Here is a 24,321-nt window from a genome sequence, read left to right on the forward strand (position 1 = left end):
AATCAAATTTGAAAGGTTCACAGTTTAATGAGACAGCAAAATGTGAGGTCAACAGAGAGTTTAAAGTCACTAAAAGACGGTCATTGAACATGGTTAGGACATTGAATTGTCCAACCATTAACAGACTAAACTTAAACCATTTTAAAGTTGAAATCGAAATATTCACTGGAAAAAAATTTAAGATGAAAAGTGATGTCGATGGTGATGATACTGAAGATGAAGTAGTAAAGATGTAAATGTTTTCAGAAGTAGATGATGATGATGATGAGAGGGAGCAAAAGATTTATAAAGAGGAGAGAGAGTTTGAAAGGGAAGAGGAGGAAAAAATTGGCAAAGGTTAGAGAGGGAACGTGTGTGTATCTAAAGACTAAGGGAAAGCCTGAATGCAACATAAAAGTACAGTCAACTGAGAGAGAGGAATAAAAGTGTGTACCATTTTTTTGTTATTATTAACGGTCGACTATACAAAGTAAGGTATGTAAATGTACTAGGCCATATTGTACACATTAAAATGACCGTTGGTTTGATGGAAATCGGGTGAAAAGTTGATTTTTACTGGGATCAAATAAGTCGTATTGTCTTTTGTTTTGCTGTAACTCTACTTTTATTTATGCTAGACCTCACTATTTACCTCGATTTATGAGGAGGTCTAGGAGGAGGAGGAGGAGGAGGAGGGGTGGCATTTGGACAGAGGGTAACACTAGTATTTATTCCCATGGATTAACCTCAATGAGGATTGTGAGGAGGAAGACAATGATGAGAATGGTGAAAGGATGAAAACATGTGTGTTGTGAGTTATAAGCATCTTAGTCGTGGGTTAACTGTTAAGAGCGTCTTTAGGTTGATATTTTAGTCAAAAATTTTACCCAAGCTATTTTTGGGTTACATTAGACTTTCTGGTTCCTCTTTTTTTGGCTTCTCGTTTTCATTTTTAACCATTAACATTGCTATTTATAAATAATGTTACGAGTGTTATTTTCAATGTCCTTACAACTTTTAATTTTTACTACTTTTCCTACTTTCACCATTCTTACCAGGTATTAGTGAAAGTCTCACAATTATTAGCGTAATTTTATTATTGATTAAAATTTGTCGGTTTTCCGTAAATTTTTCAATTCTTTCAACCCAATTTGCTTTTGTTTTAACACTTCATTTTTATCTTTGATGAAAACTGGAACAATTGACAATTAATATTTTATGTCTGCTAAATATACATTGTGAAGACGGTTTGAAAGGTAATAATGAGTTGAGTTTAGCTTTTGAAAGTTGAGTCTTTTTGGTTTGCAATTTACTGATTTTATTATATTTTCTAGTCGATAGTTGATCAGCAAATATGAAATTAATAGTAACATAAGTTGATCAACTGTAAAGCACTGTTAAAATATTCAAAGTCAACCAACCATGAGCCCATAGATGAAGGTTAAGATGGTTAACCAGAGATAAAATTAATGTAAATGTATGGTGAGAGACGGAGAGAGAGAAAGATATTAATGTTGTAAATTAAATCAAGCTTGCAGCAAGTAATTTAGCTGACTATCAAATTGTAATACATTGTGAATCATGAAAGGGAAATTAAATAATCTTGATGTGAGTGTACATAATAACCAGGGATATGCAGATGTATTATGCTTTATTTTAATGAAAAAAGTGAATTATCTGACAACAGAGATTGGAGAGAGATGGAAATAAAATAAAACCCAAATTAAACAGCTGGTTATGCGATGATAATAAATCTTTAACATCTCGCCATATTATATCATATTATCATTATTATAAGTACCTTGATCATCAGCCTCGTCATCGTCATATTTTCATCTTGTTCAACATTTTTCATTTTAACCAACCAGGTAAAGTCGCAAGCCATTGAATGGTTTTTATAACAGGAAAAGTAACGCGCGTTCTTGTAGTAAAAACGTAACCATTGAAGAAGATGAATGAGATGAAAAGGAGAAGGAGAAGGATGAAGATGATGATTGAGATGAAAAGAAAGGGAAGTTGAAGGTAATCTTCTTTTCTTATTTTTAACGGTCTTTGGAAGAGAGAGAGAGAGAGAAGAGAAGAGAGAAAGTTAAAGACAAAAAAAAGTAAGAAGAGACTTGAAGAGCGGGAGGACGAAAAATGTCAGAGAAGATCAAGAGAGAAGCCAGTAAAGTTGGGAGGAAAGACCTTGTTAATAAATATTGAAGGTTGACCTGAAACGTGCAGGACGCGTAAACGCGTGTAACTCTCTTTCAGTGATAATAATAACATGTCCATACGGCACGCGAACTTTACCTTGACTCTCACTCCAGGCCTTTTCTCCTTCTCTCTCTCTTATGTCTCATCTATCCTCTTGAGTCCCTCTTTCTCCCTATCATCACCATCAATATTGGCAGCATCGTCATCATCTGTTCACCATATGAAGTTGCCTAGTATGCAATAATTTTAATCACCATTTCCATCATGAATGTTTGCTTTCATCTTCTTCTTCCAAAGGCTTTACTCCTAATTTTTTGTCATCCCTTTATCAGTCCAATTAACCGTTGATTTTGTCATTGATTTAAATTGTGAACCAGTAAAACATTAACTGTCAATGGTCTGGGTTGAAGGCTGTCGATGTAGTCTGGTGATGGGTTGTAAGATAAGATGAAACAGTGGCCATTCATTGAAAGTGTCAAGCTTTTGAACCATTTTACCCACATTTCACACTAATTATTCACATTTTGTTTAATCGCATTTCTGTTGCATTTTAATCTGTATACTTTGTACAAGATTTAATCATCTGCAATTAAAGAATACTGATTCATCAAAGATCAATAGAGTACATTGATTTTCATGAAATAAAAGTTGAATGCATTTCTAATGTAAAAACAGGCGAAATAAAAGTTTCGCATGAAAAGAGATAAAATAATTTTAAAATGTACAATATAAAAGTGGATATAGCTTTGAATTTAAAATCAATATTAACAACTGCATACTGATCGAGCTGGTAATGTATCAGAGTCCATACAACGATAATTATAGTCACCAGTTGTACAGCAAAGATCACAAATATTGGTGATTTTTTTCTTGAGGTAACCAGGATTCACATAGACTGTTTTAGTGGTAAATTTTAGACAAAGATAACCACTAGATGAACAAATTGATCGATAACCAGAAGGATGACTGCTTGCAACGGAGAAATGTCTAAAAGCAAAATACTTTTTGGGCAAACTGGGTCTTTTAGTCGTCGAGTCGAACCAAATAAGCGACTCGCCTGATGGAAAAGAGGTAAATGCTAACCAATAATAATATCTTTGGACACAAGTGATGCCTACAAAGTTGATTATGCTTTTAGACATATCTATTGCTTCGCCTATTTCATCAAGTTGAGCCTCTCTACGTGTACTTGATATTTCAGTGATCCAGGTTGGAGATTTCCGATCTTCCGGATATATTGTAGTGTCATAGTAAACTGAACCCCAATAGCTTGGATTCAGACTCAACATGTAACCATGAGAGACGAATGTACGGCAAGCACGTCTACAGTTAATATTTTGGTCAGAGTAGTTGAGATATACTTTGGAAACTGGAAACCAAGAATTTTCGGGACAAAGAGAGATCATTGGATCGTCATATGTTTGTATTAACCGGCACAACTGATTAGCTGGCATAACACACTGATCCCAAGTGGCAAACACATTTTCAGGTTCATTTGCAATTGAAATTCGGTCAATGGTTAAATTAAATTTATCCTTAACTAAACGGGTAACATTGGTTAGGTAGTAATAATAAGCCTTTTCGTATTCTGCCTTAAGATTGCGGGCATTGTTTTTCATGTAATAGGGTGGTGACCAGATAGAGACAATGATTGATTTATTTGGTAACTGTGAAATGAGTGAATGCATGGTGATCCAGGTACAGGTTTTTACATTTACACACTCAATTGCATAGGTATTGTCTTTGGTTGAAAAATCTGGTAAATACTCGGTCCTGAAATTTCGTATCATCAAATCATTGTAAACAAGCGATATAATTGATTCTCGTAATTTTGCTGAAGTCTTATTAAAGGAGTCCAATTGTCCCAAGTAGACACCAAATCCTTCAAATGGATGGCGACAAGTTAAGGACTGAGAAAAATGTGAAGTACTTATCAAGATGCAGATGATGATTAACTTGACCATAATAAGGAAAATGATGAAACGTAACATTTTGATGGCAATTTAATGGCCAATTGTCATTAGTTATGTGATTAAAATAGAAATTAGAATTGTAATTGAAAAAATAAATCAAACTAATGTGAATAAGAAGGGGATTGGAAGGTATGAAGCGGGAAAATTTTGGGTTACTCTCACTTGCAAGTTTAAGCAATTACCTATTAGTTGAATATTGCAATTAATCTTTAATTTAGATTAATAATGAATCTGGTGATACCAAGGATACTATTATTTAACTGATAATAGCATTGAAATGCTCAATCTTGGTTTCATCAATCCCGATGTTTCTCATGTTTTACCTTATTGTTCAAATAACTGTTATTGATACTGCTTCTGTGAATAAAATATGGTTTGAATTTTTAATTCTGTATAAGGTTACCCTTTGATTAAATTAAGATTCAGTTCAATTTGTTTGAGCTTATCGGTCATGAGTTATCGAGTAAAAGTCAACTGTTGATTTTAAGAACTTCAACAGTTTATGATAATTTTGTAGGCTTGGCTCTAAGTTGACAATAGATTTATTAATAACATGACTTTTTTATCACATTGAGGTGCATCAATTGATATTGACTTGGCTATTATCGTTAAATTGTTGTGATTTCATTGTTCATTATCAAGATTGTTAATGTTATATTGATAATTTACAGTGGATATATTTGGCCAATACTGAAGACTAGAGGGAATAGGGAAGATGAAAGTGAAAAGAAAAATTTGAATTGGAAGTTTGACAAAATAAGAGTAGGTTTTTTATTCAATAAGAATTAGAGTTAAATCTCAATTTTTAGATAACAATAGTAACACAAGCCTTATTTAATTTTAAGGATGTTGACTAATTCAGTAAACAATCAAGAATAAAATACTAAATTAAGCTTGGAAAAAGGAAAATAAAAGCAAGTGAAACAAAACATAATCATAATCTCTTGATTTGCTAAGATAAACAACAAAATTTGGATATGCAGCAGCAATAAATGATGTTCATTGATTTAAATAAATCAATTAAATAAATTGTGAATGGATTATATCAAGATGATAAAATATTATGACAATCAGGCTCTTTTTGGTAAGTTAAAGGCTGAAATTTGTTGATGAGTGTGAGATTCCGTGAATGATTAATAGTAGATGGATATTCAATTACACATACAAAAAGCATATGTGCCAGTTCAACTTGAATAGTTTGAATAATTTCATTGAGATGTTTTAATTTGATTATCAAATTTATGATCAATTACTTCCACTTGATTTGTTTCTGTTTCCTTCCAAATAACGTCATCATCTGTACATCATCAAATCCGGGCTTTGATACATACACATGTAAGCATCACAGAGTAATCGTCGAGTCATTTCAGGCAGTAATTTATCATCTTTGGTGGTTAATAAAAGAGCTGTTCCTTCATCTGATAACCACCAACGTAAATTTTGAAACAGAGTTACTTCAGGAATATTATAACCATCTTGTTCACCTACATGAAAAAAAGAAAAGAGGAAAAAATTAGAATGACGAAAATAACATGCTATATTTAGCATTAAGAATTCAGCCTTGTCTGATGTTTACTGAGCTTATTATCTATGTTACATTGAATATAACCCAGATAATCACTAATTTTTCAGATTATATTGGCTGATTATAATAATCCAATAAAATGTAAATTACCGTTTCTATCAGCCATGCTATCAAAAAAACACCATGGAGCGTCGGGACCAGATCCACATTTAACGAAAGCAACATAATGACTGGTTTCTATACAAAGAACTGCAAATAATTCCATGTAAATTCTTTGAACTTGAATATGATCTTTAAGTATACTAAATTCAGTTGGAATGTTTAGTTTGGTTGTCTTGTGTTTAGCCCTTTTCTTGTGAGCATGACTTTTATCCAGACACTTTTGACAGAAAGCAGTCGAATCAAGTCCTTCGCCAAATTGTCCGAAACATTCTTTACATTCGAATTCAGCCAGTTCACCACAAATGGAACATTGACGAGGAGAATTGTCGAGAACATCAGAAATATCTAAATAAAGACTAGGTACGATTCGAGGATACATTTTGAATTGTCGTCCGAATCTGGGCATTTGTAACAGAAGACAAGGAGGAATTTCTCGCAATTTGAAATCAGAAGCCAAGAATGATTGATCAAAAAGTTGCTGAACCGTGGGTAGAACCAGTTTTTCATCCTTATCAACAAACAATTGATAAAAATACGATTCCAGTCCTGAAGACAATTTAAGGTATGGATCAGCTTTTAAGATTTGATTCAATAATAAATTTAAAAATTCTTCAGGATCTTTTTCCTCAGAAGTTAAGCCACGAACCGAAGTCAACTTTTCAAGCAAGGTTCGCAAATGCATGACTCGATCAGCTGAAACATAAAGATTGGCTCTTAATGGATTAACAATTTCTTCCTTTAATACTTTCTGTACTTCAGAGTATTCAGCAATATCGCTTGATGATTGAGGTCGATGAAGAAGAGATTCAAATATTGTTGTATAGGAAAACATGGCAAACAAGGTTGCATCTAAATAACACGAATTATGATGACCCTGGATTCCACGAGCTTTACCACAAAGATATTTCAGATCATCATGGGTTGATAAAGGAGGAATATCACAAGTTATTCTTGAAGCATCATATTGTTTACTTCGATCAGAAATCGTATTGTTTCTGTTAGATGACGAGGATGAATTTTCATTACCAATATTGTTAGTAATAACAGCAGCCACAAGTGAAGATGATAATGCTGATGAAGGTGGCGGGTCACCGGTAAAATCCTCTGCCCTTAACAAACCGATGACTGGTACCAAAGATGCATGGTAAACAGGAGCATCAAATAACTGGTAATCGTTGTAGATACCAGTTCCAGAGCCAACTGGGTTATCAAAATGGACACCAGCCATCCAATCTGGTCCAACATCTGGTAATTTACCCAACCATTTGATGTATCCAAATTCAGGTCCATTGTCAGATAACCAAACAATTCGATTACCAATCGTCAATAATGGTGGAGAACACTTTTCCAGGGCACAAACCTCATCAACAGATAAGGGTCTTATGGTTTGGGTCTCATTTTTGATTGCTGGTTGCTTAACAATATTCATCACAATGTTTGTCAGTGAATATTTACCTCAATGACTTTAGTAAAACATTTATGGTTACGAAAATGGTTATAAACATGAGTATTTAGTTTAGGAGAACATTTTTTAAACAAATTAAGAAAACATGAAAACAGAAAAGATTCAAATTGTCCTTGAAGAGAGAATTAACTATCAAAACAAACTAAAGAGTAGGTAACAAGAGTGAGATGACAGTGATCTCTCCCTTAAGTTTCTGTAACCAAAGTCTGCTAGATGTCAGTTTGATCAAATACTGAGTAAAATGAGAGCGAAATTTGAGTTTATTGAATACTCAACGAGTGCAGTTATGGTCCTTGATACTTATTACATTATTAGATTCATACATTTGAGTAATTAACTAATAGTGAACAATAAGGGAAATAATTACAGTGGACTCCACTGAGTGGAGTACCAGATACTGTCAGTAACTGGAAATAGCTTATGTGCTCAAAACATAAAATTTTTGTGTAAAAATTGAAGATAAACGGAAAGGGTTCAAATGGAATTTTTTCACAGCCTGAAATCTACAATTAAATATCCGGAAAATAATCAGAGCTCAATTATAATCAGGTTGCTGCGGGTAGGGGAAAAAATGCAGAATCCGTATTTTGTTACATTGTGTTTGAGGCATAAACTTTTTGGTTATCCAAGTAGAAGGTTTATTGTTGGATTAGGAGTATATGTAAAACTGTCTTTCGAGTAAATAGTTTAGTGAAAAATCTGGCCTCTCAACTGTACAAAAAGAGACCAGAGACAATTCGTGTAAATTAGTAGTTGGGTCTTTTTAATTTTCAGAACAAACATTTTTTTAATAAAGAAACATTGCAATGAAAATAAAATTTTAACATAGATCAGAAATACAGAATAACAGAAACGTAATATGCTTCGTAAGTCTATTGTGATTTATAAGAAGGTTACACATTCAAATATTGAGAAAGTTCAGGGTTTTGTATGCAAATTATAAAAGTGAGAAGAGAATCACATTGAGAAATGTATTCGTACATGAAATACTGATCACCTGTAAGCAACACTAATGAATTAAAGACTTTTGATATAATTGAATATCATTAATGGTCCACTATAAAACCTGAATCACCTTTCCCACAGGTTGTTAAAGTAACACTTCTTAAGCTTCTAGATCGTTCAAATAACGATGGGTCAGTGTAAATTGGTTCGCTCGGGTCATCGAAATCAGAGCAACCACCGTTTTTGGTCAATGGGGTAACATATAAATTTGAACAAGGCTGTGATCCATTTAGATTACTTGATTGATTTAGCTATAATAGAAAAATTGAAATAAAAGTTTCCGTTATCATATCGCTTTTAAGTAACCAAAAAGGAAACTTACGGAGATTCTTTTGCCTTGTTTGTAGACAAAAAACGCAGCAATCAGCATGGCGATGATTATCGAGACAAGTATAGTTATCACTGTGATTAAGGCATAATAGCCTGAAGAGGCAACGCATATTTTAGGAGGTTCAACCATCACCAAAGGTTTTGATTCAGGGGAAGGAATATCAGCTTTTGACAAGTAAACTTGCAATAACTCGTGAACCTCTTCTTCGTCATCACTTGTAGCATTATAAGGATCATTCTCGGCAGTTACTTCATCACCTTCCTGAAGATAATTGGTTGTCATGTTGACTTTATCTGAATCGGGTAAACCTCTTCGACGTCTTCGTTTTCCCCATGATGGGAATGAGCCAGGTCCTCGACCACGATCAGAGCAAATTACAGGTTCACATGGTCCTCGGCAAGTTCTTACAGTTGCTTGGAAAACCAGGAAATTAGAATCAGGCAATTTGAATGCATAAAATTCAGCCTCTAATGCTCCATCAGGTGTTTTATGAAGTTCAGGGAAGACATAAAGATCAACTGGACAACTAAAAATTTGATCAAAGATGAGAATTGTAATTGGTAAATGACATTTACACCGTTAAGAGTTGCATTTCATTACTAATAGATTAAACGGATCACTTACCCACGAGAGTCGATCAAATGGACTTGTTTTCCTGTGTATGGATCTTTGGCGATAACATTTGTTGCAAATATATCGCTATTAAAGTAATCGTAACGATCTAAGAGGAAAAATAGATTTCATTTGTAAGTTAAGGTGTTTTTGAGATGGGCGAGAAAATTGGACTTACATTGTCCTCGTGCTTCTAAACGAAAGGTCAGCAAATCGCCAACAACTATTGTATTAGTAGGTGTTCCACGGTACAGAATACGAAGAACGACATTGGAAGTTAAAATATTTTGAGCTGGAAGATGTTCGATTTGTGTTGGATATCGTCTATTAAATGAAAAAGCAATCCTTAGTTAGTGAGTTAATTGGAAATATATGAGTAAATAAAATCAATTACCCATCAGTTTTAGTGTCTAAATAATTTGAGGTGACGACAGCTTCGCCTGGACCAGAGAAGTAGCATGTTAAATTGTATTTCTTATCTCTACTGGTTTGAACGTAATCATTAAACTGTACGACGACAATGTTTGTCATAGCATCTCCATATTGTTGGGTTCCACATCGAGGGAATCCATTAGCTCGTGATATACGAAGCACAGATACTTGACCTCCATTACCATCATAGAAACAAGAATCGTAAAATCCGTAAGTATAGATTCTACCGAAGAAACCTTCAGGAGTTTTCAATGTGAATTCCATTCCTTCTGGTGTGCATGTTTGAGCAACTTCAAGACACTCTGCTGGAAAACCAAGTCCAGAGGAACCGAAGCCATCTCGTTCATAATAGTCAAATTGAGTTGCTTGCTCAAAGTAGGCTGGATTGTCCAATTTAAACTGCTTTGAATCATATTGCGAAAGTTCACAGTTGTCAGAAGCAAAGAAACCGCGATAATTAAATGATGCACAAAGATAATCTCTAGATTCAACACATTGACGCTCACAATCCTCGAGTCTATCAGCTCTCACAACTTTGAAAATGTATGTACTTCGAAGTCGAGTACCAAAACCGATACGGTTGAACCGATTTCCAAGTCCATTACCTGGTGGACCAATTAAAGGAGCATTAGGTCCACCTGGAGCTGACCCAGGAGGGAATTTACACCGGTCTTGATAGAATGGAGGAGGACCAAAGGGAGCTGGTGGTGGAGGTGGAGGAGGAGGTTGAACAAGGCTATTTGGATGAATTCCGTTGGGAAGACCAGAAGGAGGAGGAACTGGTAAACCAATTGAGTGATATGGTATTACATGACTTGGAGGTATTGGAGGAGCCATTATACCTGGAGGAGCTGACAAGGAATTAGAAGAAGATGAGGAAGAAGACGATGAAGATGATGGTGATTGTCCAGAGCCAGGAGATGAATTTCCATTGTGAGACGCTGATGGTGGACTACCAGGCGGACCAAGCGAGCCAGGATGACTTGGAGGAAAATTGTAAGGTGAACCAAAGCCTGGTGTTCCAGGAGGCAAAGGAGGATAATTTCGATGGGCTGTATAATTGAAAGAATCAGCAGAAGGTTTAACAAGTTTGTAAGTCAAAAACAGAGGATAATCAAATTGATTAAATGTAGATTTTTCTTACCAAAAGTATTGTATGGATTTAGTGGAAACTGTGTTTGTTTAAGTTGGAAATTATGTTGAGCAGGTCCGAACGCAAAGTTTGGATGATTCCTTTCAAAACCGTAACCACCGCGATGATGATCTCCACCTCTCCAAACTGGTGCTTGATGCCAACCGGATGAGCTAGCCGCTGACATTGGAGGAATACCCATAGGCCTTGGTGGACCATGAATTGAACCAGGAAGATGAGGTGAACCAGAATGATCAGGTGAAAAACCAGGATGACCTGGAGCAGGGAAATTAATTCCATAAGGTGATAATTGAGTTTGTACCAAAGGATGTTGACCAGGAATGGCTGGGAAAGCTTGATTATCTTCGATTGTACGATCTTTAAAGTTTATGAATAAAGCAAAAGATAAGTTTCACTGAATAATGAAAGTAAATAACATACACAACCATTCAATCAAACTAATTGCTATTCTAGCTGGTTAATCCTAACCAACCATTAACTAAACGGGCGACTTTGCTTGAAAAATTAATGTACGATTAGAATAAGTTAGCTGCATAAAAAGGAACTTACGCCATAAGAATTTGTAGTAATCATAAGATGGATCATCGACTAAATTTGATTGCCATAAATCACTCATTTCACCAGAGCTGAATCGACAAGATTTGGTTGATGATGAATATTCAACTGATTTACAATTACGTGAATAACGGCGAGTACACTCTTCAAGACAATTATAAAAACTGTAAGCAGTTATTTCAACTTCATGAGGACCATCTAATCGTTTACGTCGATAACATTCTAATGTAGCATTTGTCATTGCGGCATCTGATAATAATGCAAATAAAAATAGATTTCGACAGCAATTAGTTTAAATGATAGGATCGGCAAAGAAATCAGTAGTGAGAAAAAGACCGATTACTTACCCCTTTCTGCATCGATACATAAGACTCTATAATAATGACCGGGAGATTGTTTCATAGGACGACGGCCAACTTGATTGGCTGATCGAATATCACCATTTAGCTCTGCCTGTAGTGTTGGATCTTCATCATAAAGAATACAAGTTTTACCCTGATCATCATAATTGAATGATCGACACAGGAAACCTTTATCTTCCAAACTACGTTTGCATAAATTGAAACATTCGTTGAGATCATTAGCAGTCAATAAATCTCTTTCAAATGGTCCTTCCAATTCCTTGTTTGGCTCAATGATGAACACAGTTGATGAACAAATTTCTGAAGCTGATTTAGAAATAGTTGATTCATTGTTAATGGTAATTGTTGAAAGGAAAAGTTAAAGAAAAATTGAAATTACCTTTTAAACACATATTTTCCATATAATCTGAATTTGAATCAACAGTAAATGCTCTAAAATTAGAGGAACGAGTTTCCCGACTGAGTCGACATTTAGAGTTAGCTCGATCGTACGAGGCTGATTTGCAAGGAAAATCAGTTTCATCCAAACACCTATCAGAGCATTCAGTTCTGTTAGCTGTGAATACTTCTTTATCTTTGGTCCCTTCAAATCTAAAACCAGGAATACGCTCAAATGTGTATAAACGGTTTGAACAATCACTAGCCAATTTTGGAGCTAAATAACAAGATTATAATTTGAATTAGTTCTCGTTACGTATTACTAGCAATTTTTATCTGAAAGACTTACAATTAAGGCAAACTTCATTGAAATGCCAGGCATTTTCTTGTTTAACCAATGTTTCCCCTCCATCTGGATTAGCTCGGTCACCATATAAAATACATTGAGATTCTTCATATTCAGCTGATAATCTACTAGTTCCAGGTAACCCAGGCTAAATGATAATGAATAACAAGAATCATGAGTTAATTAAACTGACATTACATTTGAAACATGTGATAAACATACAGCAACGTGATTTATTCCTTGAGGATGAAGTTGATCATTTGTATGAAAAGGTGAGGATCGTCGAGCTCCAGGAGCAAAATCAAAGGATAAACAATTTTCAATGGTAGAAACTTTATCCTCTTGACATCTACGAACACACTCTTCAAGCACTTTAATAGGAGATTCACTTCGAGTAATCTGGTCAATAAAGAAATTAAGAAAACAGCAAATCAATATTTGAAATTACCAGAAAGACTTGATAAAAAAATATTTACCAATTCTCTCTCTCCTTTGTTACCAAAATTGGTATTTGATGATCCACTCAAACGATGATCCGATATTTTTTCAAAAACCAATTTACCCTGACCATTATTACAACTAGTAGCTGTTGAAAATTAGAATCAATAATTGAAAACGATTAACAAATTATAAAATTAACCAAAGATCGTTAGATTTCTAGACAATAGATTATTAAATCGTAACTTTACTAAAAGACACACACTTATTGGTCAATGGAATTGTCTTTGTAAACGCTTTAAGCTACATCTAACGAGTTTTAAGATTAATACAGATTAATAAATTTCAATTTCATTTTTTATCATAAATCCTCCAATTATTTGAATTCACGGTCATCGTATAAATATTAGCATAAAAACCCTCTAATTTATTGTTAACCTGAGCTTGATTATGGTTATATTGGACAAAACAAAGCTTGAAATGGACAAAAGTAAACCTTGAAATGAAAAAAAGCAAAGTAATTAAAGACTGGACGGAAGTGTCCCATTTATAGATACTACAATTAGCTAAATAATATTATTAGAATGGACCATTTAATATTCTATAACCATTGAGTCCGGCCATTGTTTAAAGCTTTTTTTGTTAGCTTGTTTGCATTATTAGAAAAGGTCAAACCAAAACAATAACTTCTTTTGTCAATTGTAACTAACCAATCTTTAGCCTTGGTCATTTCCCTCATAGTCGGCCAATGCTAGATTCAACTAGATTTTAACCTTAAATTGAAATTTCAGAATCATTTAAATTGTAAAGACCAAATTATATCCATTTTTGATCGAGATGATAATTTATAAGCACTGATCTCAGAAGCTATTCAAGTTTAATCTAATTTCATGAACTTACCTTCAGATAATATACGAAGAGCAGCGAGAAAAGAAACCAATGGAACCATAATTAACAAATTGTTCATGATCGAGGACTGATTTTATATAATGAGTATTAATCACACAATCAGTTGGACTTGTATAACATGTTACCAAGACCAATTTGAAGTATTTATCACAAATGGAACCAGGAAAACGGTTGAACCTTCTTAAACAGATGAAGAGATGATTTGACCAACTAATCAGGTCTAAAGATGTTAAAACACTAAACTAAATTAAAAACTAAATTAAGTTTACGAAATTAACATGAAATTATAAAGATCAACACTTTAGGTGGGCAACAACGTAAACATCAACATAGGATGGATAAGAGGTGAGAACTGGACTTTACAGGAGAAATGTTGAATAGACAATTAATTTGTGGATACAATTTGATCTTTGGACAAACTGGTGATGAAAGGATGGGAGGATGATTATGATGATCAGGGAGAAAGAGGATGAGACGGGATGAAAAATTATGAAAATGTTGGTTCCATAAGTAAAGCCCAACAACGGCAAAATGCGTTATGCATAAGTAACTCACCTTTCATTTTGCCTATCATCTGATTCTCGTTCACCGCTTTATTATCATCCATGTCATCCTCTCCTGTCCCATCATCACTCTCATCCTATGTCCATTGTTGATCCTGATAATGAACAATAAACTCGGATAAAATTGTGATGCTGAAGGAAATAAAGAGTACAAGACAAACCCAAAACCTTTTTTCACCACAATTTTTATACACAAGATTGAACCTTTATTATGATTGTGATTGAATCTTTTTTTATTGTGTTTTTTTCGCTGTTGATCTTTCATTTATTTTTCACCATTTTGGTGATTTAATAGTAAACATGACAATTTACATCCGTATAATTATAATCATGTTACCTTCGAGATGTTCACTAATTGTTCAATAATCCTTTTCACTCCATTGTTTGACTATCAGCCAGTTTGTTGTACTTGTTGTCGGGGTCATAATTTGTTTTTTGCCCTTTTCCGGAACAAAAATGAATAATTTTGAATATCCATTTGATTTAATTTAATCTAAACCCTTTACAATGGCTAGTTGTTAAATTTCAAGCTATTCATTGAGTATTAATTCACTACTTTTTTCCTCTACACTTCAACTTTACATCTTGTTCTGGTGTCAAATCAATGTACATTTAACCAGTATTGGTGTCTTTGCGCCCGTTAAACTGTTGCTAAATTAATCTAAATTAATCATTTGAATGGACATTAAACTCACCGTACAATGACATTGATTCACAGGTTAATTGTGTTCAACGCTATCGTAATCAGGTTAACGCTTCTGATTCTCCGGCTTTTTAAAGGTTAACTGTAAATTCATTACCTTTTCCTCTCTTATAATGATCATCACATGAAATAGATTCTCAACACTTTTAACTTTGCAAAGCATGACATTGTATTGGACATAAATAACCAATGGTCCTTAAAAATAGTAATTAGTTTCAATCATCAAACTAAAACACTAATATGATCGGAAAAATTAAGAGTCAGAATTGCAAATTAATCAAATTTGTCATTTTAAACGGTCTTTCATGTTTAATTATGACAGAAATGAATCTTAAAATGATCAATTATTGAATAAGGAATCCAAAGTTGATGGATTCCTAAAATCCTAAACTGCTTATTCGCCAATACTAATTGGAAACGAGTCAGCTCGAGCAATCTTTGATTCGAGAGGAAGAAAAATTAAATACCTTTTTCTTATTACTCCGTTCGAATCATTCATAAAGTTATTGCTCGTATAAAATTGTCAGTTATAAGACACATTTATCACATTATTGCACAAATAGGTAAAAGTTAATTTCTTTCAAATTGCGACAGCGATCGATACGGATGATTGAGCCAATTTGTAGGGAAACAGAAACGAAGTCCATTCGTGCGATTTAAAGATTTCTCTGGTCGTCACTTCTCGAGAAAATCGGGCTCAAAGTTGAAATTTCGATCGCTTTTTGTGTGACTACAGGAGCAGATTTTTTGAGTAAACTCATTTTGACTGATGTAAATTTAAATAACCAACAAGAAAATGTACTTATTTTGAGAAATAAAACTTTAATTTTTCTGTAAATTAGATTAGTTCGATTTTCTTTTAAACCGATCGCATTCTCTGACCGTCTGAGTTAGCGACCTGAAACTTATTATCAGCCCATAAAAATAGTTGATTCATAACATGGATTGAAAAATTTTAGCAAGTTAACAACAGCTCTCTTGATTTTGGCAATTAGCCGTAAAACTTTGAACCTCGATATTTCGAGAATGGCATCACTTACAATCATCATTATTGTGCAAATTCAATCCTTTTTTAATTAGAAACTCAATTCGATTCAATAAATTTAAGTTAGAGCATTCTGGCCATAATATTTGGCTTTTAAATGTACAAGAAACAACTTATTTAACAAAACAAACTCACATAAACCCATATCTTGGTGAATAAACCATTTTTCTGGTTAAACTTGCAAATGAATTGCCAAAAAGTGCTGCAAAAGCTCGAACATTTGAGTAAAGAGTTGAAACTTGGCTGATCTGTAGGGACATAAAAACTGACTCTTTTAATACTATTAAATAATTTGTCCGATATACAGTTTTCGAGAAAATCGAAGTCAAAATGTTAAACTTTAATCGCCTTTTGTTCAGCAATGGAGACAGATTTTTTTCCGAAACTTTATTTTCCTGATGTTTATTTTGCTGAAGAATCAGAAAACGATCTAATTTTAAGAAATAACATTTTCGATTTTTGTAAAAATGATCAAGTTCGATTTTCATTCAAACCGATCGCAATCTGTGACCACAAAAGTTAGAGAGCTGAAACTTTTTATTTGTTAATAAAAATTGTTTGCTCATATCATGGATTCAATACTTTCAACAATTTAACAGTAGTTCTCTTGATTTTGGCCATTGGCCTTAAAACTTTGAACCTCGATATTTCGAGAATGGTGACATCTACAGTCGTCATTCTTTCGCCAAATATTAGATTTTATCATGGGCTATAGCAACATATGACTCAAAACCGAATAAATTCTGAACTGATTCGTTCAATAATGAATATTCTAAAGCATAAGATTTTTGTTTAGCAACTTGATAAACAAAGTCTGAAATCTGACAGCAGAAGTAATTCAATGATATTACTTTTCTTGTAGGATCTTGAATGATTTTACATTTCAATGTATTATAGCCCATAACAAAATCTATTGTTTGACCAAGAATGACGATTATAGATGCCACCATTGTCGAAATATCGAGACTGAAAGTTTTTAGGTCAATGGCCAAAAATTAAGAGACCTGTTGATGAATCGGAAAAAAATTCATGCATTGATGTGTACCAACAATATTTACACATTCAGAATAAGTTTCAGCTCTCTAACTTTTGCGGTCAGAGAATGTGATCGGTTTGAATGAAAATCGAACTTGATCATTTGTACAAAAATCGAAAATGTTATTTCTCAAAATAATATCGTTTTCTGATTCTTATCCAAATTAACATCAGGAAAATAAAGTTTTGTAAAAAAATCTGTCTCCGTTGCTGAACAAAAAGCGATCAAAGTTTAACATTTTGACTTCGATTTTCTCGGAGACTGTCTATTGGACAAATTATTTAATAGTACCAATAGAGTCAGTTTTCATGTCCCTACAGATCAGCCAAGTTTCAACTCTTTACTCAAATGTTCGAGCTTTTTGCAGCACTTTTTTGCAATTCATTTGCAAGTTTAACCAGAAAAATGGTTTATTCACCAAGATATGTGTTTATGTGAGTTTGTTTTGTTAAATAAGTTGTTTCTTGTACATTTAAAAGCCAAATATTATGGCCAGAATGCTCTAACTTAAATTTATTGAATTGAATTGAGTTTCTAATTAATAAAGGATTGAATTTGCACAATAATGATGATTTTAAGTGATGCCATTCTCGAAATATCGAGGTTCAAAGTTTTAAGACTAATGGCCAAAATCAAGAGAACTGTTGTTAACTTGCTAAAATTTTTCAATCCATGTTATGAACCAACTATTTTTATGGGCTGATAATAAGTTTCAGGTCGCTAACTCAGACGGTCAGAGAATGCGATCGGTTCAAAAGAAAATCGAACTAATCTATTTTACAGAAAAATTAAAGTTTTATTTCTCAAAATGAATACAATTTCTGGTTGGCCATTAAAATTTACATCAGTCAAAATGAGTTTACTCAAAAAATCTGTTTCAGTGATTGTACAAAGAGCGATCGAAATTTCAACTTCGAACGCGAACTTCTCGAGAAGTGACGACCAGAGAAATCTTCGAATCACACGAATGGACTCCGTTTCTGTTTCTCTACAAACCAATCGAGTTTCAATTCGAAAGAAATCAATTTTTACCCATTTTTGGCCCATTCGTGTATTAATGGGATAATTGTGTTGATTGTGTACTTTTTGCAACAATTTTCATATAATAAGATCAAAAGATGGCAGTAAGAAAGACAAATCTAGGATAGTAATGAGTTCTTTTGATTGTGTCTAATTGCTTGAAATTAAAGCCGCTAAATTTTCATTAATTTTTGTACTTGTGCTTGGAGATTCAATCAACCTAAAAATGAACAGAGATCGAGTGAAGATCAACACTTGAAGTATTGGTTTCTGTTGAAGTGTTGGACATTGGCCTTTAGCTGATAGCCAACATTAAGATTTTGAAGTACTTTTCACTTAAAAGCCATTTCGAATAAATTTTATTGCAATAAATAAAGCTTCTGGTACTAGAAGTCTAGATTTTAGCTCTAATACCTTTTTGTCTGGTCAGTATAAAATAACCAATAACCAATAGTCCATCCAGCTATCGATCGACACCTAGCTCATTGAAATTAGTCGTAGAGTCTAATGTAACATAAAATTTAGAGATCTAAACTTGAAATCAGCTACGAAGCTAAAGTCTAATTGCACTCAAGACTTTTGTCTAGACTTGCCATTGTTGGTTCACTCTTACAATTAACTCATTAATTTGAATAGCTTTTTACTTTTATCCATCTACTTTACGGAATGAATAAACTGAAAGACAGAACCTATCTTTAACTTGGTTAGAACAAGATAATCGTTGATTTTGATTTGATAACTTGATATTTCGGCTTGTTATGGACTAATCAAAACAGTCAATAGACGCATAAATTGAATGAAATCATATTCAACCTAAATTCCATGTAAACTGTTAATAATAATGGTGTATGAAACTGATACAGTCTCTTTTTTGAAGTCAACACACAGTTGTATTCATTTTGAATATTTATTCATTTTTTGTCCAATAAATCGCTTATTATTTCCTTTCATTGAATTCCAAAAGTGATTCTAATTCCTGCCCTTCACGCTCTATTTGAACACAATCTTGAACACAATCTATTTAATTACACGTCCGTTGTTTTGAGTGACAAAAACTGTATTTACCTTTGGTGTCATGTTCATTCAGTACATTACTGATTCCCAATAAACGAGACTCATTCAACAAATGTCAATAGTTGCAACTCCTAATATAAATAATTTATTGTGAATCTAATAATTCAAGTTAAATTTCCTTGAATTAAAGCCTTGACTAAAAGCAGATAAAATTGTTAGTCTTACTGTTTGATTTTATATTTCTTGAGCTATTAAATTTTATCAATTTATTGAGTTTTAATGTCAATTATAATAACTATATAATAATGATTAATTATTTATTTCAAGTATTTACCTCGTTTTAAATTAAATAACAAACCACTAAACAGCCAACCAATCATGATTAATGTTTGTCTCTGTTACCATAGATAAAAAGCAGACTCAAAGAGTAACCGCTTCCTTTTGCCATACTGCTCTTCTTGCTCACATGCCTTTTTTACCTTTATATCAGTTTAACATTTTGTATTGCTATTTAAAGTGTGGAACAATCAGCCTTTAAATGCTCTTAATTCTTGGAATACGTTTGTAATTTTTTATAGCTCATGAAGGTGTAATTAATCTCTAAACTACCGATACTCAACAGTGAAAAAGTAAACTAATCACTTTTCTCTCCCATGCTTCCATTGTGTTTTTCCACTTTTCCCTTTGCTATGTCTTTCCTTTTATTTTGCTTTCTTGATTCTCTTATTGTTGAATGAACAATGTCTTACATCATCAACTAACCCGGTTCTGTTAATGAGACTTCGTAATCTGATCCATCCTTGGACCCTGAAGGCAAGGTATTAAATAATGATGACGCTGATGCTGGTCCCATAAATGCAAATGCTCAATAGTAAAAAGACACATCACTGCTCTAAAATTAGTTGATGATCAAGTTAATTTACTTGAGGAAACCAGTAATAACTTTGAAACTATTTCCTCAAAACCAGTTACATCCTTCTTTCTCATTTGACCGTCTTCACTCATATTTGGCTGTACATTTTTGTTTCAAGAGCTCTCAAATCTAATATCTAGTTACTTCCTTAGTTTCTACTTATACTCAGTACTTATTTCTACTATTCGGATCACCATGTCACAAAATGAGGTAAATTTACTTTTCACCATTTTTCAGCTTTTATCAATCTTTATCAAGTTTACATCCTTTTGTCCCTTTTTAATCACAGAGTGTCTACATCGTTTCTTATGCTAGAACCCCGATCGGATCATTCAAAGGATCTTTGAGCTCACTTCCAGCCACCAAGCTTCAATCCATTGCTATCAAGGAAGCCGTAAATCGAGCTGGTATGTAAAAGCATGTCTATCTGATAAATTTCTGATGAATAAGCTAATATTTCTAACTTATTCTCTGTCCTGCTCATCAAGGTATTTCTGTTGATGATGTTGATGAAGTTATTCTAGGTCAAGTTTTACAAGCTGGATGTGGTCAAACTCCTGGCCGACAAGCTGCTCTTGGAGCAGGATTGTCGCAAAAAGTGCCTTGTTCGGTTGTAAATAAAGTTTGTGCCTCTGGAATGAAAGCAATTGCCTTTGCATCCCAAAGTTTAGCTCTTGGAGATGCTGATGTCATAGTGGCTGGGGGTATGGAAAGCATGTCCAATGCTCCTTTCATCCTACCTCGTGGTGAAATACCATATGGAGGATTATCCTTAATAGATGTTTGCGTCAATGATGGATTAACAGATTCCTTCAATAGTTGTCATATGGGTCAATGTGCTGAACAACTCGCATCCAAATATGAGATAACTCGAGTGCAGCAGGATGAATATGCTAAAACAAGTTACACTCGGTGCATTAAATCAGCCTCTAATGGTATCTTTGCCAAAGAAATTGTTAGTGTTAGTATACCCGGTAAAAGAGGAAAACCACCCACACTGGTTGAAAAAGATGAAGAACCAGATAAGGTTGATTTTGATAAAATTCCCGCTTTAAATCCAGTTTTTATCAAGAACTCAGGAACTATCACAGCTGCTAATGCTAGCACATTGAATGATGGAGCTGCTGCACTCGTTCTGATGTCTTCTGAAGCTGTTGCGAAATACGGAGTTAAGCCGTTGGCAAAAATTGTTTCATATGCTGATGCCGCTGTCGCTCCTGTAGATTTTGGTATTGCTCCTGCTTATGCTATGCCTAAGGTATTTTTCAAATTTCAAGATAATCCGATTACTCTCTTATTTCATTAACCTTCCAATCTGTTGAGTCCGTTAGCTCATTCCCCTAAGCTGAACGATAATTAACGATTGGAATAGTAAAGAGAGATAACCTATCATTAGAATCTTTAACCTTTTTCATGATTCTAACGTGACTTTCTAACATTTTCTTTATCATAGGCATTGCAAAAAGCTGGAATAAGTAAAGACCAGGTTGCTCAATTTGAAATTAACGAAGCATTCAGTGCTGTTGCCCTGGCTAATCTTAAGGAATTGGGTCTTGATAGCAGTAAAGTCAATATCAATGGAGGCGCTGTTGGTTTGGGACATCCTTTAGGGTAATTTGCTTGATCTAATTCTTGAATTTAACTTCATTATCTAATGTTGGTTTCTTAATTTTTTCTTATTTGTTTTCATTCGATTGTATAGTATGTCGGGTGCACGAATCGTTGGTACCTTAGCCATTAACCTTGGTCCCAATGAATATGGATTAGCTGGAGTTTGTAATGGAGGCGGCGGCGCATCAGCTATGCTTATCCAGAAGCTTTGATGAATCTTAATCAAAAGAATCGAACAATCAAATTTAATTTAAAAGCCTAGGACTTTTCGTAAACGATCACATGCGATATTATTCTTATATGTTTGAAATGATTAGTTATCAATAGTTATTTATAGTTTGTTATAAATATAGTTTATTTTGTTTCTTTTTCATTGACCATAATTTATGTCATTAATACTGATACTGTTATGTCCGTAAACATGTTTTTTCATTATTTATCATCACTACGTTTTATAGCATTTATGCATCAAATTTACATACAAGGTGTAAATCAACAAGTTGTGTTAAAACATAAAACTGGTATAAAAGTAGATAAGTTTAGCCGGCTTTTGAAAGCGTATAGATGAATCGTATTCCTTGAATCAACTATTTTCCCTAGACTTGGTTTGTTAGTCTGAAGAGATTCGTATGGCGTTTTTATATCTTTATTTTCGTCGTTCAAAAAGAATGCATCTCAATTAAAAAATAACGAGAAGTCGATAAGAATTATTTTAATACAAACAAATTTTATTAAGCAAAGTTCAAGTTCAATAAATGATTAGTTGGTGACACTGTTGGTGACTGATACAGTTTAGATCGTTATTACTACTATATTAAGCGAAACGTCGACCACCAAACAATTTAGCTTTGATCGCTGAGGTCATTAGTATTACAGTAGTACCAAGATTTGGATATCGCCTTTTTCAAAATAATTTACATCGATATGCAATATTAAATGTATGATAAAATTTAAACAGAAATAATAACAAGCAGATAATTTATCAAAAAATTGACTGAGTAGTTATTGGAAAATGTACAAATTCAACAATACTCATTAATATGCAATCATTTAATTTATTTACAATAGATTAGTATTTTATATTTTGTTACATTAACTATCAAATTAAATTCCATATACAAAAAAAAACAATTTTTGAAAATACGTTAGATCGAAATAATAATCAAATTAACAGAGAAGAACATAACCAGTATTCAGAATAAATTTTGTGCTTAATCAAAAATTATTGGGGAAGGAATAACTTCGACAAGTGCATTTTGCATGTAATTGCTGTCATCACTTATACTCTCGATATTCATATCCTCAGTACTCATATTACTTGTGTTTGTACACTCAATTCGCATACTATGTATGCTAGAGTTGCTAGTTGGGATGGTCAAAGCATCGGCACCATTAATCAGTTTCATACCGATTTCAGCTTCAAATCTACCAAGAGTTCGATAACTAGGCAAAGAAAATATCGATTTAAGAGTCTTATAAACCACTCTATTGTTTCGACATGTATTTGCAATGGACGCACTTAACCTCTTAACCTCGTAACTGTGACGGAAACCATGTGTTACACGTTGCTGATTTTGTATAGCACAGTCAAAAAGAACCCAGGCTTCATTTGAAACATATTGTGCTAATTTATGTCGATTTTTGTAGATTAGAGATGATGGCGGATCTAGTTTGAGTTTTCTGATTTTATTCTCTAGACTAAGTATTTTTTTCTTTAACTGAACAATTTCTCTCTCACTATACACTTGGCATGCTTTTGATCGTTGATTGGCGCCCAATAATGGAATATTCGGGTTCCGAGGAGCTGGCAATAAATTATTAGTGTTTTGAGGAGCTGGTAGTAAAGTATTCGTGTCTTGAGGATCTGGTAATAAATTATTCGTGTCCGGAGTTTCAGGTTCGTTGATTTGAGGAATAGCATTACAAAAAAGCCGCTTTCGTCTGTTTCCAGAAATATGATACATAAACGGAGCGAAATGAGCATCACAGACAAATTTTTTGTTTAAATCTTCTATGGTTGAACCTTTAGGCAATTGTGACGCGACAGCTTCAAACCAGGCTGTGCGTCTATTGATGTCATCAGGAATTTTGAACAAAGTATGTTCAGATGATCCACTTTTATTTGGACAGGATCTCACCAAACATTGCTTTGGCACTGTTAATAAAAAAAGGAAAATAAATATTAAAAAGTAGCATAAAACAATTGCAAGGCATAAAAAAACGGCGTGAGAGATTGACAACATTAATGAGTTTGAATTAGGAATAGCTTACTTTTTAGCTTGTTAATAATAATAATTCGTGGATCAAGGGTCAAATTATTTTGCAAATTTTGATTAACAATCAATATAGACAACGGTATGTGGATAATATGGTGTCGAAAAGCAGTGACTTTTTTGCAATGACAATATTGTCAATCTTAAATGTACAGTCAATTTTGGGTTTAGAAAGGTTGGTGATAATTCATTTTAAATTACAATTACGGAAGGTTTTTAATAAACAGGGGCATAAGGTCAAAAATAATTGTTTGAAGAACAAAAATATACAATAATTTTAAATTCATAACATGCATTAATGTTTAAATCATATTTACAT

General features: G+C 33.5%; 4 protein-coding genes across 6 annotated transcripts; 1 reads left to right on the forward strand and 3 right to left on the reverse strand.

The window, feature by feature from the left end:
* Window positions 1-4,898: 4,898 nt before the first annotated feature.
* CYLD (ubiquitin carboxyl-terminal hydrolase CYLD) lies at window positions 4,899-7,418 on the reverse strand. The gene is made up of 2 exons (XM_015932040.3): window positions 5,827-7,418; window positions 4,899-5,635 (listed from the first exon to the last, which is right to left on the reverse strand). Exons 1-2 carry the CDS (start codon window positions 7,265-7,267, stop codon window positions 5,445-5,447), a joined length of 1,632 nt encoding a protein of 543 aa, XP_015787526.1. The 5' UTR covers window positions 7,268-7,418; the 3' UTR covers window positions 4,899-5,444.
* A 627-nt stretch (window positions 7,419-8,045) lies between these two features.
* Window positions 8,046-14,199, reverse strand: nompA (no mechanoreceptor potential A). 2 transcript variants are annotated; one of them, XM_015931901.3, is made up of 13 exons: window positions 13,816-14,199; window positions 12,954-13,063; window positions 12,700-12,876; window positions 12,481-12,625; window positions 12,133-12,408; window positions 11,739-12,059; window positions 11,386-11,640; window positions 10,828-11,193; window positions 9,646-10,735; window positions 9,430-9,575; window positions 9,264-9,360; window positions 8,631-9,165; window positions 8,046-8,559 (listed from the first exon to the last, which is right to left on the reverse strand). In XM_015931901.3, the coding sequence occupies exons 1-13, from the start codon at window positions 13,880-13,882 to the stop codon at window positions 8,350-8,352; spliced, it is 3,795 nt and encodes a 1,264-aa protein (XP_015787387.2). In that variant the 5' UTR covers window positions 13,883-14,199; the 3' UTR covers window positions 8,046-8,349. The 2 variants fall into 2 exon arrangements, with proteins under 2 accessions (XP_015787387.2, XP_015787388.2); XM_015931902.3 differs by lacking the exon at window positions 11,386-11,640 and having other exon boundaries at window positions 13,816-14,195.
* A 5,868-nt stretch (window positions 14,200-20,067) lies between these two features.
* Window positions 20,068-22,149, forward strand: LOC107364529 (acetyl-CoA acetyltransferase, mitochondrial). Of its 2 annotated transcripts, none has more exons than XM_015931903.3 (5): window positions 20,068-20,328; window positions 20,408-20,525; window positions 20,607-21,376; window positions 21,572-21,729; window positions 21,821-22,149. In XM_015931903.3, the coding sequence occupies exons 1-5, from the start codon at window positions 20,314-20,316 to the stop codon at window positions 21,939-21,941; spliced, it is 1,182 nt and encodes a 393-aa protein (XP_015787389.1). In that variant the 5' UTR covers window positions 20,068-20,313; the 3' UTR covers window positions 21,942-22,149. The 2 variants fall into 2 exon arrangements, with proteins under 2 accessions (XP_015787389.1, XP_015787390.1); XM_015931904.3 differs by having other exon boundaries at window positions 20,434-20,525.
* Window positions 22,150-22,764: 615 nt separating this feature from the next.
* On the reverse strand, window positions 22,765-24,313 carry LOC107364651 (uncharacterized). Its single transcript, XM_015932081.3, has 2 exons — window positions 24,001-24,313; window positions 22,765-23,884 (listed from the first exon to the last, which is right to left on the reverse strand). Coding segments are annotated over exons 1-2 (945 nt in total). The 5' UTR covers window positions 24,002-24,313; the 3' UTR covers window positions 22,765-22,940.
* Window positions 24,314-24,321: the final 8 nt, after the last annotated feature.

This window comes from Tetranychus urticae, chromosome 1 (genome assembly GCF_039701765.1).
Source record: "Tetranychus urticae isolate SD_2017Ah chromosome 1, NJAU_TeUrti_SD_1.0, whole genome shotgun sequence".
Taxonomy (NCBI): domain Eukaryota; kingdom Metazoa; phylum Arthropoda; class Arachnida; order Trombidiformes; family Tetranychidae; genus Tetranychus; species Tetranychus urticae.